Genomic DNA, 18,379 nt, shown 5'->3' on the forward strand with positions numbered 1-18,379 from the left:
GCACCCCCCCCCCCCCCCCCCCCCCCCTTCCACATACACACTCTGTGATTGTCTCTCTCCCACCCTCTCCCATAGCTACACCCCTCCTCCCTCCTATTTATGTGTCTAAATGGCTCAGTTTACGTGTGTGTCAGCAGGTGTATGTGTGCAGAGGTTTGTGTGATGCATGACCTTGCAGTAGTTTGGTGTGTGTGTGTGTGTGCAATATCATTCTCCTGATGGAAGTGGACTTTATGTGATAGCACCCGAACTCTTTCCCACAACACACCGTGAACACAACCTTAGCTATCCTTTAAGTGCGTGTGTGCGCGCACAAAGGAGCTGCTGCCGTGGCATTTTGATATAAACTTGCTGATGCGCGCACACACACACACCTCGTTGACGCACTTTGACACCCACCGATATGCACATGTGCGTTACACACGCACATACACAATCTCAAAGGCAAACTCTCTCTCGTATGACACACACATACTCCCTCGCTGCGCCTTTTTGAAGTATGGAGATAATTTATTCGTGTCATGATGCCTGATTTCCCATCTGCTACTGGGACCCTGAGCAGCTGGATAGAGGGAGAGAAGGAGGGAGGGAGGGAGGGATGGAAGAGAGGGAGAGGGAGGAGAGGCAGCTGGAGAGGCTCCCAACAGCTGGTAACCAGTTGCCTGTCACAGAAAGCTTACTTGGGAGCGAGGAGGTGGAGGAAGGAGAGAGAGAGGATTTAGTCTGGAGGAGAGCAAAGTAGGAGGAAAAGTGAGGTGTCAGTCAGTATGTTTAAGGAAAGCCTGCCGGAGGGGCAGTGGGGAGGAAACTGAAGCAACAGGGAGTCGAGGAGAGAGGAGGTGGTGACAGCCATGTGCATGCATTGATGTATAGAGAGAACTGGATACAGCGTTGGAGGCGGGGCTCTGTTCATCCTATGAAAGCTGCTCAGTGGAGCATGAAGCCAATAAAGTTCGACTTCCGCTTTGTGCTGCCCCATAAGAGCAAGCTCACTAGACTTCTGCTGCAGAATGGCTAAATTCTGGTTTAGCTCGCTGCTTGGGCTGAACAATTAATCAAAATTGCAATACGACCTACTGCAGTTTTCAAATCACTGTATTAAAGGTTAAATGCGTGTCAAAATACCATTTAACGTTAAATATAGTTGTCCTGCAGAAATGTCCCGGCCTACACTTCGTATTCTACAGACTTCTTTGGTAAAATGACTCAATAATCCTTTAAATATGTTTTACATTGAAAATAAAATTGTAATTTCCTCCACAATCGCAAATCATATCACAACTGCAGTATCAGTCAAAATAATCACTACCTACTCTTCCCTCTGCTGACTGTTAATGAGGATAAAATTATTTAATCATTTAATCAGCTATTCTAGACTTATCTGACTGAATTTAACAAATTCTGATAGATTTTGTGAGGATTGCGGCTCAGAGAAGAGAAATTCCACTGTTTTTAAGCCGCTTTTTTCACATCTGAGGATTTTGGTGCCTACGGTGTTACGGATCCTAAAGTTGTCATTTTACAGTTTGGCCACTATGTCAAATTGGCTTCAATGGTCAATGCACTTCCTGTGTGTGCATGGATGGATGGATGGATGGATGGATACCCCCCCACCCACCCGACCTCCCCTCCGCTTTGTAGTCAATTACAGACAAATTCAACCCCCATCCTGCAGAAAACGGTAGTATTGATTGACAGGCTGGCATGGCTGAAGCAGTGTTGATTAACATAGACATTTCATGACACGTGCTCACTGATCCATATTTTATGTAATTTATTTTAGAGCTGAAGCGATAAATTGATTAGGTAATCAACAAAAAACATCATCGGTAAATTTGAGTAATCATTTAAAGTTATTTTAAGCAAAATGGCAAGTCTCTGGTTCCAGCATCTCCAATTTGTTGGTTTTCTTGGTCTTCTATGGCAGTAAACTGAAAATTATTTTTTACAATTAAAAAAAATTCCCATAACAATTACTCAAACATTTAGTGTATTAAAAAAATAATAAAATGGTAAAAAATACCCATCACAACTGAGCCAAAGGTGACCTCACCACATTACTCATTTTGTCTGACTAACAGTTATATATTTACTTTGTAATGATATAACGAGCAGAGAACTCAAGCAGCGGATGTTTGAGATTTTTACCGGAAAGGTGACTTAACATTTTGACCAGATTTCAACCAAATCTGTCTGTGACTTTTCAATTGAGTAATCATTTTAGCTCTAGCGACTACTGTAAGTTTGTTTTCTGGCTATAAGTGTGTTACTTAGTGGGATTTTACATAGCATAAAGTCTCTGAAAAGCTCAAGTTAACTTATATCTGTCTCTCTCACCCCCGCCAGCATTCCCCCATCGACCCGTCAGGTGATGCCTCAACGATGGCTTCTGACAGGCCGACAGTTGGCGCCGGCGCCCCCGGCCAGCCTATCAGCACAGAGCAACCCAGCGACCAGGAGACCAAGCCAAAAAAGAAGAGGAAGAAGAAATCAAAAGTAATGGATGGAGAGGAACAAGAGGGAGGAAAGAAGGCAGCAAAAAAAGGCGCAGGAGGTGAGGAAGACGTCAAGTCCGAATTTCCCGGGACAGGAAGTGATGCGGGTGAACAGGTTACTGGCACAGGAATTGTGGAGGGAAGTTCGCCGCCGGTGGAGGAGAAGAAAAAGCGGAAAAAGAAACCAAAGGAGAAGGCGGAGGGCAAGGAGCCCAAAGAGCCCAAGACCCCGAAGACGCCCAAAACACCCAGAACCCCCAAAGAGCCCAAGGAGCCCAAGGAGCCCAAGGAGAAGAAAACCAAGAATTCCACTCCCAAGACCAAGACCCCCAAGAAAACCAGGTGAGCGCAGCTTTGCATTAGTCGGCGTGTGTGCTTGGTTGTTTCTGATGCACCACTGTAGAAAGCTGGCTAACATGTGCAAACTACCAGGTGAAGTAAGTAAAACTTCATCAGCTGCTGATAACACTTCTGGTTATAAGATTTGATGTTGTGAATTAATTTATTTTATAAGTACGTTTGAGTCTTTACATCCCTACAGCAATGAATAAATCAAAAATGGCCTGCCTGTCTGCGTGCACTCTGGCCATGCACTCATTGCTTGTTGTGACTAGAGTCTCCCACAAGGCTAGGCAGACATATTGGTAAAACTAGCGAGCTAGTCAACCGAGAATGGCAGCAAACATGCAGCCAACATTTCCAGTTCCTCACTTATCGTGGTTTTGTGGGAGTTTGGAGGCCTGAAGGATTTATTTTTTCAGTCTAGCTGTCTTGCTGGTTGTCTGTCCTAGCTTTAACCACTAAGTGCAAATGTGATGTTTTCAGTTCCACATATACATATATATGGAAACGGAAATGAATCAAACAAGAGGCAGACAGGTCAGGAGGTAACCTGTGGAAAACAGAAGAAATGTGTTGACTAGAACTTTCATAGCCATGGTAATATGAACAATTACTTCTTAAATATTCCACATGCTGCAGTCTATTTGGTGCAGCATAGAGATCTGTTAAACATCTACATTTTAATGACGGCAAGTGAGACTGTAGCTACATAAACACAAGCTTGTATGCACAGAAACACACACACACACTAGATCCATCACTCATGCAACCAACCAGGGGGAACTGGAGGGGTCACCACCTCTGAACTGTGAAACACCCGACCGCCACAGAGTGTGTGTGTGAGTGATCACAGGGCTTAGTGGAGCATGGACTTCTAGACAGACCAATCGGAGTATCAATCACATTTTCTTATATAAAAACTGATCAACAGGGTTAAAACTAGTTCTGCAGGTCAGGTGGACATGAACATCATCTTCGGTCAGCACCTGGTCTGTTGGAACCCAATTGGAAATGCCAGACAATTGCATAAAATAAATAAACTTGAACTCGAAGTTTGAAGATTTCTTTTCCCAGGATAAATGGCTACTTTGGCCAGTTTGGTGTTTCAGTTGTATAAAGAGATCTGAAGACGTTTTCACAGCCGTTATAAAAGAACATGTTTCTTTGAGGTTAGTTTTCCCGCTTTTCTTACTTAGTTTTGTTCATCGCTGCAGAAGAGGGCTAATTGCTGGGATGGTGTTTCATGCTGCTACCCAGGGATTATTTGTGAATCCGTGTGTCCTGTACTGTGACATGTCATTCATGTGTTTATTTTATAACAGTGAAGCTCTATGGTACAGCGGAATAAGATAAATCAGGCTTTGATGCACATAAGTTAGGATACATTCATTGTTGTTGACGAGAAAAGTACAGATTATTGCCACCGTTGTCTTTTTAAAATTTTGACCATATAACACCTTCTCTTCCAACGAACCTCTAGCACTTCTCAGTGTTTGTCAATATCAGCGTTGGTTTGCTTTGTTTACACAGAGCTCTGTGGTGTTATCTCTCCTCATCTCTGACGCCCCATCCGCACTACTCCATTTTAGTTTTACAACGAATACAATCTCCGCTGGTGTGAACGGATATCAGAGTTGATCTCTCTATTAAAATGACTGAAAACGTACACTGGGCATGCGCGTGCCGGTGTAAACATGAAGCAGATGGTCTACGCCGTAGTTAAAGAGAACTTGGCGAAATAATAAAGTAATGCAGAGGAAGAATCGTACCAGATTATTTTTTTTTTGCGTGTGGCAGCAGAAAACAGACTGGGAGTCGTCACAAAGTAAACATGTTCAAGGTTAGGCCTAGGCTATAAGTGTTATTTGCATGGTACAAGATATTTTAATAAAAATACTAAATAAAAACTCTGTCAGTAGCATTGTTTTTCTGCTTTGCATGACTTTTTCCATTTTAGCCTGGATTGGAGGTGCAAACGTAGTGAAAGGTCTGTTTTAAAATGAAAACGCAGTAGTGTGGATGGGGCCTAACTTCATCACTTCCCTCTTTCTCTCGCCTCACGGGGGGGGGGGGCATTTTCAAATCCTACTATTTGTCTTAACTTGTGGGGTCTCCTGATATGGATGCTTTGCTTGCAATCTGTCAGAGAATGTAAGTATGAGATGGTGAGGTGTGCTTTCATTATGAAGGTGGAAACTTGATCGGACTGAGGAATGCGTCAGGACGGCCCCGTGTCCCTCCCTCCGTCCCAGCCCTCAGTCTCTCTCTCTCTCTTTCTTCCGCCCCTTTTATCCCAAGGAAGGGGGGCGGGGGGCAAAGCAACAGGCGGAGGTCAGCACTGGGGGAGGTGTGTGTGTGTGTGTGCGCGTATGCATGCATTGGCCACTGGAAAAGAGGTGGGGGATGGGAGGGGTGGGGGGGTTGTGAGGCAGTAAGGGGGCATGTGATGGGGGGGGAGGGGGGTGATGGGGGAGGGTTCGTTGGTAATCTTTGTGGCAGAAAATGGCGTCTAATGATTATGAATACCATGCTGCTGACCACTCCACAGCCCAACTGTGTGTGTGAGGGCAGAGGAAATGTGGAGGGGGAGGAGTCCATTCTCAGCCGTGTGTGTGTGTTGGTAAACTAGCTGTTATCTGTTGTCGGCCTTTCCTCCATCTTGAGTGGCGGCCTGGAGCTCCCAGGTTAATTTAGCATAATAATGGCTGCCGGCCATTCACTGCTACTCTAAAATGGTGGAACGCTGCAATCACCCAACTATCTTCTCTTTCATTCTTTCTTCTCCTTTCCCCTCCCTCCAATCCCACCTCTTCCTGCTGAAGAGGAGTGTATCCTTTCATCTTTTCCTCTCCATTGTCCTCACCATCTTCCCTCTTCCTTTCGGTCTGTCTTTCTGATTTAAGCCATGAGTTGAAGATGGAGGTTGCTTATGCCGTGTTGTCTTATGCAATATATGCGCATTATATTGCCTTTTTTTTTTTTTAATGAAGTTTGGTGTGGCTCATGATGTTCAAGCTCTTGCTTTTTATGTTTCATTCCCCATAGGAATGTCATCCAGTATGTCTGTAGGTCTTTTATGAAGTCTTTAGTTTTTAAATGATGATTTCATTGCTTCTTTATGCAGTTAAAGGGTAACTTCAGTACTTTTCAACCTGGATGTTTTTGTGTGTATGTGACTTATTGGGACAGTGTTTTGTGTTTTTATTTTTTTTATTTTTTTTTTTAAAGTGGTCCAGTATTGAATGAGCAGCAGCAAAATAGGGCTGCAAAGTAATCCTTGCAAGTACGTCCACTGAAGTGCTTGTTCTTGACACTGACAGACCCAGATTGATATTACTGTTTGACAACAGAGACTGACCTTTTTTTTATATTTTTGTTTAGCCAGAAACAGTCGCTATATCGCTCTCTTCAAAACCACCAGACTCCCTTCACAAAAGGGTTTAAAAACACCAAAGTCACACAATAACACCATTTTTGTCAATTGACTGTTTCTACTTAAATGGATCTTTCTTTTAAAAAGGAAAATCTGTCTTTGTAGGGATCCTTACCATAATGTTGTCGGATACTTGTAGTAATAATCTGAGCCTGTCAACGGCAGAAACAAGCACTTCAGTGGACTTAACTTTGACGGGGCACAATTGACCACAGCACGGATCAACTTAAAAAACCTTGTCCCAGTTAGTCAAAGACACAAAAACATGGGAAATACACAAGATTCCATTTTAATGGTTGCCTTTTGATTTTAAGTAGTTCTTCTGTGTCGGTTTTCTAGTGGCAGGACATTGTTCCCAAATCTGAATTGTTACTAGTTGTAGTTCACAAATGATGACTAATTAGAATACATTTTTGATTTTAAAAGTGTTGAAGCTTTAAAATTAACTTTGAGAAACCTTTCCCTTTGCGTAGAGAAAATCCTTTTCAAAGGCCACTAGCAACATACATGCCTTTGCATCTCTGGGGGATTTGTGTGTGATTTCCACCAGTGGGTAGATAAAAATAAGCCCCAAAGTGCATGAGTTGTTCATGTGGCCCATACCAAGCTACAGTATGTTTTCTTTATACTCAGTGTACTCATCTCTGTATGAACAAATAAGCCACCACAGAGCAGACTGAAGCCTTAACTTAATTTGTGTAACCAGAATGTTGCTGAACTGTTGACCCTTGTGAGTACAGGGTGTTTTTTCAGTTTTAACTTCCTTATTGTGACATTGTCACTACAAGTCATGTTATATTGACTAGAAATTTTAAGAAAGTAAGGCTGCCATCAAGTTGGAACAGTTATTCTGAAAGTTTGTGTGTACGTGCCGCAGGGGAGGCATGGATGGAAAGGGGAGAGTCAGTTTTTCAGGCCCAGTAGAACCATGTTGACAGGACCATGTGTTTTACTACTGTACCAAAAATCAAAGCCAACAAAGTCAGATTTCATGAATTGTCTGGGTTTTTTTATTAATTGACTTACATTTGGGATCAATATATATTAAGAGATTTTTGCCACCATGGTTCCCATCATGCTTTTAGTGCTGTAAACACAAAGTATAATGTTGCCATGGACTTGGCTGTGGGCTAGCCTGTTTAGCCTAGTTTGCTGCACTGGCTGCTTGGACTAGGCACTGATTTCGATGATTATGAGGCAATATTTGAAATTATGAAGTGATTGACACGGGATATTATATCACTGGGAAGAGTGTTTCACTGATTCCTGTAGATGTGTCTTGATTAAGATTTTTGACTCTCAGGGGGAGAGAATAAGTAATTAAAATGTGCTTCAATGGCAAGAATAGTTAATGAAAATACAGTAAATGGAAAGCTCAAATGCATTGACCACAATTGGTTTCATTTTTTATTTATTAGGTAGTCTAGGAAGTTGTGCATGTGTGAGCGACACACGCAGAGAGTCAGGTGGTTTACTTGTCCAGTCAGCTCACTCCTCTCCTTTGACCTTGTGCTCTTTCTCTCTATCCTTGTTTTCCTTCGCTCTCGCGCTCCCTCTCTGTCTACCTCTCTCAGAGGAAGTACATCTATAAATAACTCAGCTCTCAGTTGCCACACCCTTCCCTCAGAGTGTGTGTGTGTGTGTTTGGGGTGGGTGATTTGTTTGCAGTACACACAAAGAAGTCAGACAGGCATGCAGGCAGCTCACTTTGTGTGTGTCTGCAGATGTGTGGGCAAATACAGCACTTTCTGAACACACACACACAGAAGGGGTGTGTGTGCCACTGGCACTGGTGTTGGGTTTTGTTGCCATGGGTGTGTGTGAGAGCATGGGGGTTCAGTATGACTCATCACGCTAGCAGGTGTCCCTTACACCCCCACCCTCTCCCTGTTTTTATCTTCCTCTTCACTTCTTCCTTCCCTCCCAATGTTTTACTCCACTGCTCTGCTTCTTGTCTTTCCTTTATCCTCTCTCCCTCAATCTGAAAGGAGCATCTCAAATCCTCTCTCACACTCGCCAGCATGTGTGAATGCTAGGCTATAAGCCCATGAGTATTCATCAGAGGGGAGGAGGAGCTTATGTGTACACCTGGAGAGGACTAGCCTTGATATATTGGCATGTCAGCGTCTTTGCAGCACAGCATTGATCTAATACCTTCTCTCATAGGTAACAGGTAGTATAAGGGTTTTCTAGCAATACAATGACGTCGGTAATCACCTTCACTCCTCATCGGACTGACCTTACAGTAGCCTCCAACGTTTCAGATTGAGGTTTTAAACGTGCAATGTGTAATCTATGTCCAGGATTCTAGTTTAAAACATTAATAAATGAACGAACATGATGATTTATTGTGATAGACTTTTTATTGTGTTGTAAAGATATCTACTGAGGTTAGCATGCTAACCAGCTAGCCCTGTCCTGTAGGCCTACTCTTGAAATACCATTTCAGTGTTTCCCATTAATTAATGAGATCATGGCGGCCCGCCAGTCTAATTTGCCCCGCTAAGGATTCAAAATGAACCGAAAATATTTTTACACATCTCATAACATTTCAGATCTCTAACGTTGTGTGTTGTGGGAGCTGCTCCATGCTTCTATAAGCTCGCACGCTTACACGCTTTGGCATCTGACTCAAGACAAGCACTTTTCTTTTGAGGTAACTACAGTAACATTAATGGTCTCTTTCTGTCACTCGTTTGTGAGAAAGCTATTAAGCTAGGCGCGCCATAATTTGGAGTGCACACGTATTAAAGCCTTTATGGTAAATCCACTGAAACGGACCATAGCGAGCTGAAAAGCAGGTTAGTGACTTTATCCTGTCATTTTCTGTCTTTACAGTGTTGCAGTATGAGTCTGACCTGAAGAGAGGCTATGAAGGCTTCATCTTACGCAATACGAGAACCACATACAACATAATTTATCTAATTGGGTCCGACTGGATGAATTTAGCGTGAGGATACACATGTGACAATGTCCAGTTTTCAAAATAATTTTTATAATCTAAAATTTTTAATATAGAGGGTGATCAATTCCGATACGCAGCTAAAACGCTTGTGTGGAAGGATTGTTTATATTTTAAAACTCTGTTTAATCAAAAACAGTAATGTGGATCTAGTCTAAGTCTGTGAGCTGTTTGTTGCTGAGCAGTTAGGGTACAGTGGGTTTTTGGAGCCTTTTCTCTGAAAACAACGCTTTGAGGGTGAACCAAAACAGCAAATTTGTGGTACCAGACTGAATAGCAGAATAACGTGACAAAGCACTGTTTAAACGGTTTTTGACGCGAGAGCAGGGAACTAGTTTATTGTGGTACACGTTGATTCATTCTGACGGCTGAAGAATTTTGGGTACGACAAAACTCGACAGAAAATAAAAAAGGAAAGAGATAGTCAGAGAGGAGAGTTGTAGAGTTAAAACAGCGGAAGAAGAGGACTAGAGAGTTGGAGAGGTGATGAAGGGATAGAGACGAGAAGTGAGGCCATGAAGAAGCTGGGAGGAAGAGAGGGTTGAAGGCAGCCAAGTGAAGAAGTGTGTGTGTGTGTGTGCGCGTGTGTGGGGCCAGATGGCTCCAGCGTGTGGCGACCAGCCAGAGGAACAGGTGCAGGTCACATGACCAGCCGTTACCACGGAGATGGTGATTGCTCTTGGCGTGAGGATGAAAGGAGAAGGGCCCCAGGGACAGAGAGGGGGCGAGAGACGTAGAGAGAGAGGGAGCAAGAAGGAGGGAAGGAGGGAGGCACAGAATAGGGGGGGAGAGAGATCCAGGCATACTGTATTTCAGAGGGAAACGCAGACTACCAAAGACACAACTGTTCATTTTATCTTTTTATTTAAGTTTATGGAGCACGTTATTGTGTCCTGATGGCTTTAATTTACAGTCATGTGTTGGTATTTTTAACATTTTGAGGACTGAATAGTACAGTTGAGTTGAGATAGCCTGTTCCATTGTGGATCCGGTTCCAGGTTTGCAAAATGCCCATATTCGCAAAACTTCGGTGTTAATAAATCTCTTCATCCTGTCTCTTTTTAGCGAAGCCGGTGTGCACAAAGCACAGGAGTGGCAGGCTTCTCATTTTATTATTTTTTGCGGCATTTCAAAAGTTCGCTTTAAAAAGGCCAAAAGCCGTAATCAGACTTTACTGTTGTCTACTTTGTAAAGTAAAAAACACCACACTGTACCACTCTCAACACTGCAGAAAACAATGCATAATACCACATAACCTGGTGCTTCCCATAACTGGATCTGAGGCTTTGGTACAAGGTTTTTCCACTGTTCTCACTGTATTTTACAAATGTAGATATGTGAAGTGAGAGGTAGTTGGACACCAATGTAAGAAGTTATTGAATTTCTTTTTATTTGTGAACATAACATACAAAATAATACACCAATGGAGAATCCATAGCACTGCCGCACTACCGCTGGCAAAAGCTCAGTGGTAGCCCTTCCTCCGGCATGCAATAGTCCCATTGCAGGATGTGCTATGTCAAGGCAAATCATCTCAAACACATCATGCTACAACTTTTTTGCTGCTTGGTCTAAAAGGAACCTCACAAGGTTCTTTTTTTTCCATGACTAGTCTACAAGCAATGCCCATCTGATATTACATAACTTTAGATTTAGGCAGCTCGTTAATTTTATACTGGTATCATATTTGTACTCTGCATCGGCCAATACCTAAAGCCCAAGTATCTTTATTGGCACATGGAAATAACACAACTGTGACACAAGTTTGTAAAGTTTATTAAGAAATGTGTTGTTTTGCCCAAATATCTCTCCACCTGTTCTCTTTCCACTTGTCGCATACAAGCTGATTTCTAGAAGGGCGGCAGAAGGCCGAACCAAGTGTGTTAGTAGGAGGCGGGGATTTGTTTCCTTAGAGGATATACAAAAGATACCCAAATGATGAAAATTCATATTATTGTATAGCTGGACATGAATAACACACTGTATGTGGTGAAATGCCGTGCATTTTTTCATTTTGCTGTATCACAGGAAAAGATGTCAGATTTTTCCAATATCATTCAGCACAAACAATATTTAGTTTATCAATTTAAGAGTTGTGAATTTGCTTTTGTTAGTTGGAGCAAGAAGCTGTGAAAAAGACTTACAAAAGTTAGTATGCTACACAGAAAGAATGGATGTAAACAGGTGGTTAGCAAGGACTGTCTGTGTGAGAGTTGAAGGTGAGGAAAAAATGTTTTGTAATGGAAAGTGACTGCCTGCTCTAATTGGCTGGATGTGGATATCAAGTTGGCTCCAGATATTAAGCATGCTAGATATTTTACTGGCGATGCGTCACCGAGCGTCTTTGATGTCTTTGATTGCCAATCAAGGTACAAGGTAGTTTATTAGTCATTAAACAGCACAAGGCTGCATAACGAAACAAATTTTGTAGTTCCTTCATGCTACACACACAACTTATAATTAAGTGTAGGCCTACAATAAAATATGGCAACATTTTAAAATAAAAAAACAATAGTTATTTATATACATACACGTGCACACCCCGAACATTCCACAGTGCATTTTTGAATTTGCATCTGGGGTCAATGTAAACAGCATCGCTCACCCGATCACATCCCTGACTGTCGGCGAGCTCTGTGACATGCAAAGGCTTTTTCATGAAGTGTGAACTGGACTTTACTTGAAAATGTTCAAAGCTAAATAGATGTAGTAATTGGATTTGAAAGGGTTCAGATTCTATAAGCAGATTTCATACTGGAACAAGTCCCAACCCTAATTATGTCTCAAGTATACAAACTGTAATGTTGGTATTGGAAAATCAGCATTTTGTAAACTGCCCTCGCAACATTATTTCTGATGGCTCCTGGCAGTGAAGTGAGTACTGAGAGAGACTGTGTGAGAGACAGAAGAGGGGTGCTGAGTGTCCTCTTGCCTTCCTCTGTGGTGTGTATGCACACACCCTCACAGATAGAGCCAGCTCCTCTTTCTTTCCATGCCAGAGATTAGAGGAAGCCTGGGGGCCTTTCAACCCCTCCCCCTCCTCTCTGGGGCCTCGCTCTCTGTCTGCCTGTCTGTCTCTCACTCACTCCCTCCCTGTGTGTGTCTCTCTCTGGGCCCCCCTCTCTTTTCCTCACTGTGCCTGTATCTCTCCATCTTGCTCCCTTGTCCCTCGGCCCCTCCCCTCTCCTCCTTGCAGTCTTTCATCATATTAACCCCCTGTGCGCCAGAGCCTGAGGCACACTAATGATTTCTAAATGGGTAAATCAAACATGGCGACCGCCGTGGGACAGACAGGCGCACACACTCCCCGTCACACACGTGCAAATGCTTTGCAGTCTGTCAACTGTAAAAGGGTTAACACCTTGAGGAATAGTGTTTTGATGTTTTAGTCACAGAAATAATTCAGCAGTGAATGTTTTTCTTTTCTTTCCCCCCCCCTCTCTTCCTATAGCAGTAAAAAGGTTGAGTCCGAGGGCGGAGCTACCGCTGCTAAAAAGGATCCCAAGAGGAAGAGAGAGTCATCAGTCAGCGACGACGTGGAGGTCAAGTCTCCACTCCCCTCACCACCTGAAGAGGACGATGATGACGGTGTACAGGTACTGGATCCATACAAGGAAAAACAAAAGCTTTGAAGCTTGTTTAAACTTTCCAAGCATCTAAAAAAAATCTTCAAAGTCCTGGCTAATTATTGTGTTGCAGTCAAGCGGCAACCTCCAGGGCTGTAAAATGAAGCCAGCTAAAGGTGCCACAGAACTGCAGTTCTTCGAATGGCCAGTCCCCCTAGACCACCATGTTAAAATACTCAACTTTACAGCAGAAATAAACATGTTTACAGCCTGGTACAAAAAACCGTTTCGGTCTCTACAGCCAATTTCCCCCTTCGTGACAACTGGACTGAATTTGTATATAACTGTTTTTAATTTATATTAAAGCTTAAAGTTATGCATTATTAAGGTCATGGCTGCTTTGAGTGACAGTTGCATGTCGTCACAATTGCCAGCGGTCTCATAGCTCCACCCACGCTCCACCTCTTTCCCCATTCTTGGATTAGGCGTGAATTAGCCAAGATGGCGACGGCGGAGCCACTACTGAGTTTCAGTCTTTCCTCAGAAACCTGTGGGTGACGTCACAGAGACTACGTCTAAGGCTGGGCAATAGATCGGTATAATGAGGTATACCGAAGTAATTTCAAGAGATAAAATTACCGTTTATACCGATATAGTTTGAATTAATTAATTTTTCCCTAAAGTCCTGCCAGCGTTTGCTCGCTGAGTGGCATATCGTGCTAAAAATCGTGTAGTGTGAACCAGGCTTTAAGTGACACATAGTGGTGTATATTTTCAGTGAACACGCCGCCTCAATATACGGCGCAGCTGCTGCTGTGAACCGAATTGTAAGGAAAAGTCCAGAAGACGAGTTCTCTTATTTTCTATTCCCCTACTACTTATTAGCCTACTACTGATGGAGAAAGTCACAAAGCAGACATACAGGGAGACAGAAAGAAGCAGGGCACGCTGACGTGTTTGCAGCAGATGTAAGTTAGGTCTGTGAGTGTGGAGAGACCAGAAGGAGGTGGATTCAATAAGTGAGTAACACTTAAGATGGAGAATGAAGTATAATTTAAAATGGTGAAATAAGAACTGCCCCCCCCCCCCCCCCCCCCCCTTGTTTTTATCTACATCAAAATATATTTCAAGTAGGGCTGGACAATCAAACAATAATATATTTTTTCAATAACATAAGAAATGTTCAATAAATGTTTGGTTTTTTATTCACTTGAATCACACTAATAAGGACTTCATTTTTTATTAAGATGTTTATTTTGTTGAGGGAAAAGAACTGAAAAAAGCTCTTACTTAATTTTACTCATGCATATTTTGTTGAGAAAGATTTATTCAGAATTGTTTTGTATGTAATTTAATTGATATCGATATTAAACTTTTTATTGTGATAACATTTTTGTCCATATTGTCCAGCCCTATTTTCAAGTGTTTTGTATGGAAGGTGCTTTCTGGAAGAACAAGCAGAAGCCCACTGTAATTCTTATGCAGATGTAATTCTGTGGGCCATGTAAACAGAGTAGCATCTGGCTATTAGTTGCATAAAGACTTGTGGCTCTCATTCAAATAGGAAAGCAACTTAGCAGCAGTGAGTCCTCTTTAGCCTGTTCACCAACAGCCCTCTACAGCAGTTTTATTTTTATTTTTTTGTACATGATTATAGTTTGGCAACATTTGGAGTCCAACAAATTGGGTGCTGTTTTCTTCAAAGTTGATATGGATAACATGCTGCACCATATGGAAGAGAACCATGAAAATTAAGTGTGTTTCTTGGAAGAGGGCGACCTTGTGAATGAGCATCTGAAGTAGTTTATACTCTCCGTTCCTGATTCAATGTAGTGTTCTACAAAATGCAATATAATTTTGTTTTTGTATTGTGTTACTACATATTTACAAATGTTTAAATGTCTTTGTGTTACAATTTAGTAAATGTTTTTTAATGAAGTGGAAAGGGGCATGGTAACAAGTCATCCAATAGCTAAGCGTGGATTTTCTTGGTCTCTTCCTCGATCCAACAGAAGCGTCGTTCTAGCCGTCAGGTGAAGAGGAAGAGGTACACCGAGGATCTGGAGTTTAGGATCTCAGATGACGACAGCGGAGATGACTCACCAGCACCTAAGTCCCCATCGTCATCACAACAGCAGGTACAGTTTGGGTTTCTAGTGTTGGTTTAGATTTTATAAATTAATATGTATACAGAAACGTGTTGCCTACAATATTTTTATAAACTTGTTCTGTCTGTATTTTAACTAAGTGATTCCTAGTTGTTTATTTAATAAGTAAGTTCGGTATCAGTACTGAAACTGAAATAATGTATCGTCACTAGTATAAAACAAAATAAAATACCTGCCCAGTTTTCTGGCATTTAGCTTGGTCCATTGAGAATGAAAATCGTAAACTCAATAAAAACTGTTTTAATGAAGAAATAGTTGCATATATTATCAAGGATTGCACTTTTGTCTCCTTTTAAATCTACCATCTCAATTTTACCTGAAGGAATGGCGTGTGTCAGTTGTTTCTGTGCTCTAGGCTTTATAAAGACAGTGCGTTTCAGACTTCAGCTGCTGGATCAGGCTGCTGATATCAAAATATGTGACATAATGCATTGAAGCTCCAACACTGAGACTGTTCTGTGTGTTTCCAGGACGTAGCTGAGGCTGAAGGGCCCGTTGTGGAGAAGATCATGGGCTTGCGCACCACCAAGAAAGAGGTGACACACACACCATAGGAACTAACACAGCGCACAGACACACTGGCCCGAATCATGATTTACGTCATCTGATTAGCTGATCCGCAGCTGGCCTAAGGAGATTATATACACACACACACGCACGCGCACACCTCAGAGACAGAGGTCTTGTATTTTAGTATTTATGTGTTTGTGTGTGTGCTTGTAGCTCTGTGTGTTAAAGAAGGGTGTATGTGTATCTGAATAACTCTGTATGTGTGTCTCTTCACGGGTTTGTTTTAGACGGCTCGTCTAACGAAAGCTCATCCCTGAGCCAACACATGCGCACACACACAAAGTCACCAGCCAACTTTTCTTTGCTAGCCAGCTGCCAATGGGTTACACCCCCCCCCCCACACACACACACACACACACACACACACTCGTACACACTCTCACACTCGCGCAGCTCCATTCAGAATTGACCCCGGGCTTGGCACACAGCCAAAACCACAATGCTAGCTATGCCAGACGCCAAGCTAACGTTTCCTCAGGCAGGGTGTGTGTGATTGATGATTCATAGCATTACACTAGTAGTAGCATGGTGGAGTGTGTGTGTGTGTTACTGTAGTAATGGTGAATGGAAGTGGACGGCTGCGGTTCCTGTTTTGGTATTTCCCCTCTCTCTCACATGTACAAAGACCTGCTTTATCTCTGTTTAATTTTTACGTTTGTCGTCAGCCACATCTTTTTTACTATTAATCGTTTTGTAGTTTTGAAGTTAAACTTGTTCATATTTTCCCCCAAAGAAAAAATTTCTAACCACTTCTCCTCAAGCTTTATTCACAAGTGGCCTTTTATGTTGTATTCAAAAGCAAATAGCGGAGAGTCTGACAGCATATGAAATGAAAGTATTCTTTCCCCGTGTGTGTGGATATCGGGCCGAGAGTGAGATTCAGTGATGACTGACATGTCGGTGTGAAACTGGTGTGCAGGCTCCTTCTGCGCCACTTCACTGATTCAACCGCATGTTGTATAACAATGACAAGCGAGTTCTTTCACCATGCCGTTGCTATATTTGCTGTGATTATTAACCTTTTTTTCTTTTCAGCGGGAGTCGGGGGAGGAAATGGAGGTGGAGGAGTTCTATGTCAAGTTCAAGGGCTTGTGAGTAGCATGCTAGCTTTCCCCCCCTCTCCACCTCTCTTGTCTTTCACAGCAGGGCTTCCTCTTTTTTAGACTTATTTTCAACACACACACACGCACACCAGGGTGTCCAGAGGTCCATAAGCATGAAAGGCTCAGTATATTCAGCCTGAAAGCCTCATTTGCTTTTTTTTACCATGAGATGACTCATTTATTTGTGCTACAGATCCACTCTTGCGTCAACACAAGAAGAGGTTGTACTACAGTTACATCCCATCATATGGCTAAACACTGATTTTTCTTTTCCAGCTTAGAAATATTAGCTTAGTAGTCATTTATTCAGCTGACACACATTTTATTTGTGTAAATTTCAGACTCCAGTCAGTCAAAAACAAAATATTTGAGCTGCGTGTGGAATACACATTTTTTATCACATGATTTCAAATGATAAAATGAGATTTCGACATTTTCATAGATGACACAGCGTAGCTTACCGGTGACCTTAGCTACTCTTTGCACCTTGACTCCCTGCCAGTGTCAGATGTATCGCAGTTCTTTGATTGGCTCTAGCTAGTTCAGTTTTTCCGCTGGTAGCATTTATCCATAGTAAATAATGGTTCACAGAACTCTGCTGTGAAGAATGCAGGAGGACGCTTTAGTAACGCTGCATGAACGTATATGTATATCTAGCCACGTTACGGCTGACTTAAGTCTCAATAGTCCAACAATGCCACATCCGGGGAACCAGACAAATCTGCAAGCTTATGTTTTGTTTGCTGAAAAATAGATGAGCCTGGAAGAAGTAACATTTTGACACTGTCTTTTTTTTTTAAATGAATCAAACTCAAATCGTTTGAAGTGAATCTCAAAATTGTTGCCAATTACTTTTCTTGACTTGAGAATAATTTGAGCTTTACTTTGTACCCAGCCTGTGACGGCAAGTTGTCTATTTACATACATAAACTCAAGCGATTTTGCAAGGGAACTTTTTATGTGCTCTAAATTGAAAAGGCCTCAGGTCTTCGTTTGGCTTTTGACACAGTGCTGAGAACTTCTCCAGGCTGTTAGACCGGTGCTGTTGTGTAGGTCTGGGCTGCTGCCCACCACTTCTCATCACTCTGTGAACTGCGTCTTTGATTGTTTTCACAAGAAAGCCTTCTACAGCACCCACATTTTGAAAATATTTCTGCTGATTTTGCAGTCTACAGCTTGTTCAGCACCTCCCATCCACCAATCTCTGAAAACCAACATGTACCCCCAGTAAAGAAACGAGCATGAGTTTTTGCCACAAGCATTGCTGCACTGTCTGTCTCTGATATGAATCACTTAGTGTTTTTGTGTCTCTCGTGTCTCAGTTCGTACCTCCACTGCCGCTGGGCAGACCTGGAGGAGCTGGAGAAGGACAAGAGAATACACCAGAAGATTAAGAGGTTTAAGGCCAAGCAGCAACTCAACAGCTTCATAACTGAGGTAAGGTGCACTCTACATTACAGTCTAGGGCTGTGACGATTATTTTCATAGTCACTTAACTTAGTCAGTTAATTTTCTTGATTAATTGATAAGTTGCTTGGTCTATAAAATCAGTGTTTCCCAAAGCCCATAATGACGTCCTCAAATGTCTTCTTTTGTCTACAACCCAAATACATTCAGTTCATTGTCACAGAGGAGGAAAGAAAACAGAAAATATTCATATTTAAGTAGCTGAAATCAGATAACTTTAACTTTTTTCTTTAAAAAAAACTTAAAACGATTAATTGATTATCAAAATTACGT

The 18,379-nt window shown here is 42.2% G+C and overlaps 1 protein-coding gene across 3 annotated transcripts in view; it reads left to right on the forward strand.

Moving 5' to 3' along the window:
- Positions 1–18,379, forward strand: part of chd7 (chromodomain helicase DNA binding protein 7) — an 85,688-nt gene that overhangs the window by 29,959 nt on the left and 37,350 nt on the right. For 2 of the 3 annotated variants that reach the window (XM_046051135.1, XM_046051136.1), the window contains exons 4-9: positions 2,347–2,837; positions 12,684–12,828; positions 14,811–14,936; positions 15,437–15,502; positions 16,572–16,627; positions 17,962–18,076. In XM_046051135.1, the coding sequence (XP_045907091.1) occupies positions 2,347–2,837; positions 12,684–12,828; positions 14,811–14,936; positions 15,437–15,502; positions 16,572–16,627; positions 17,962–18,076 (999 nt within the window). The remainder of the gene's footprint in view (positions 1–2,346; positions 2,838–12,683; positions 12,829–14,810; positions 14,937–15,436; positions 15,503–16,571; positions 16,628–17,961; positions 18,077–18,379) is intronic. The other variant, XM_046051137.1, reaches the window with a different exon arrangement.

Source organism: Micropterus dolomieu, linkage group LG06, assembly GCF_021292245.1.
Source record: "Micropterus dolomieu isolate WLL.071019.BEF.003 ecotype Adirondacks linkage group LG06, ASM2129224v1, whole genome shotgun sequence".
In the NCBI taxonomy this organism is placed as follows: Eukaryota; Metazoa; Chordata; class Actinopteri; order Centrarchiformes; family Centrarchidae; genus Micropterus; species Micropterus dolomieu.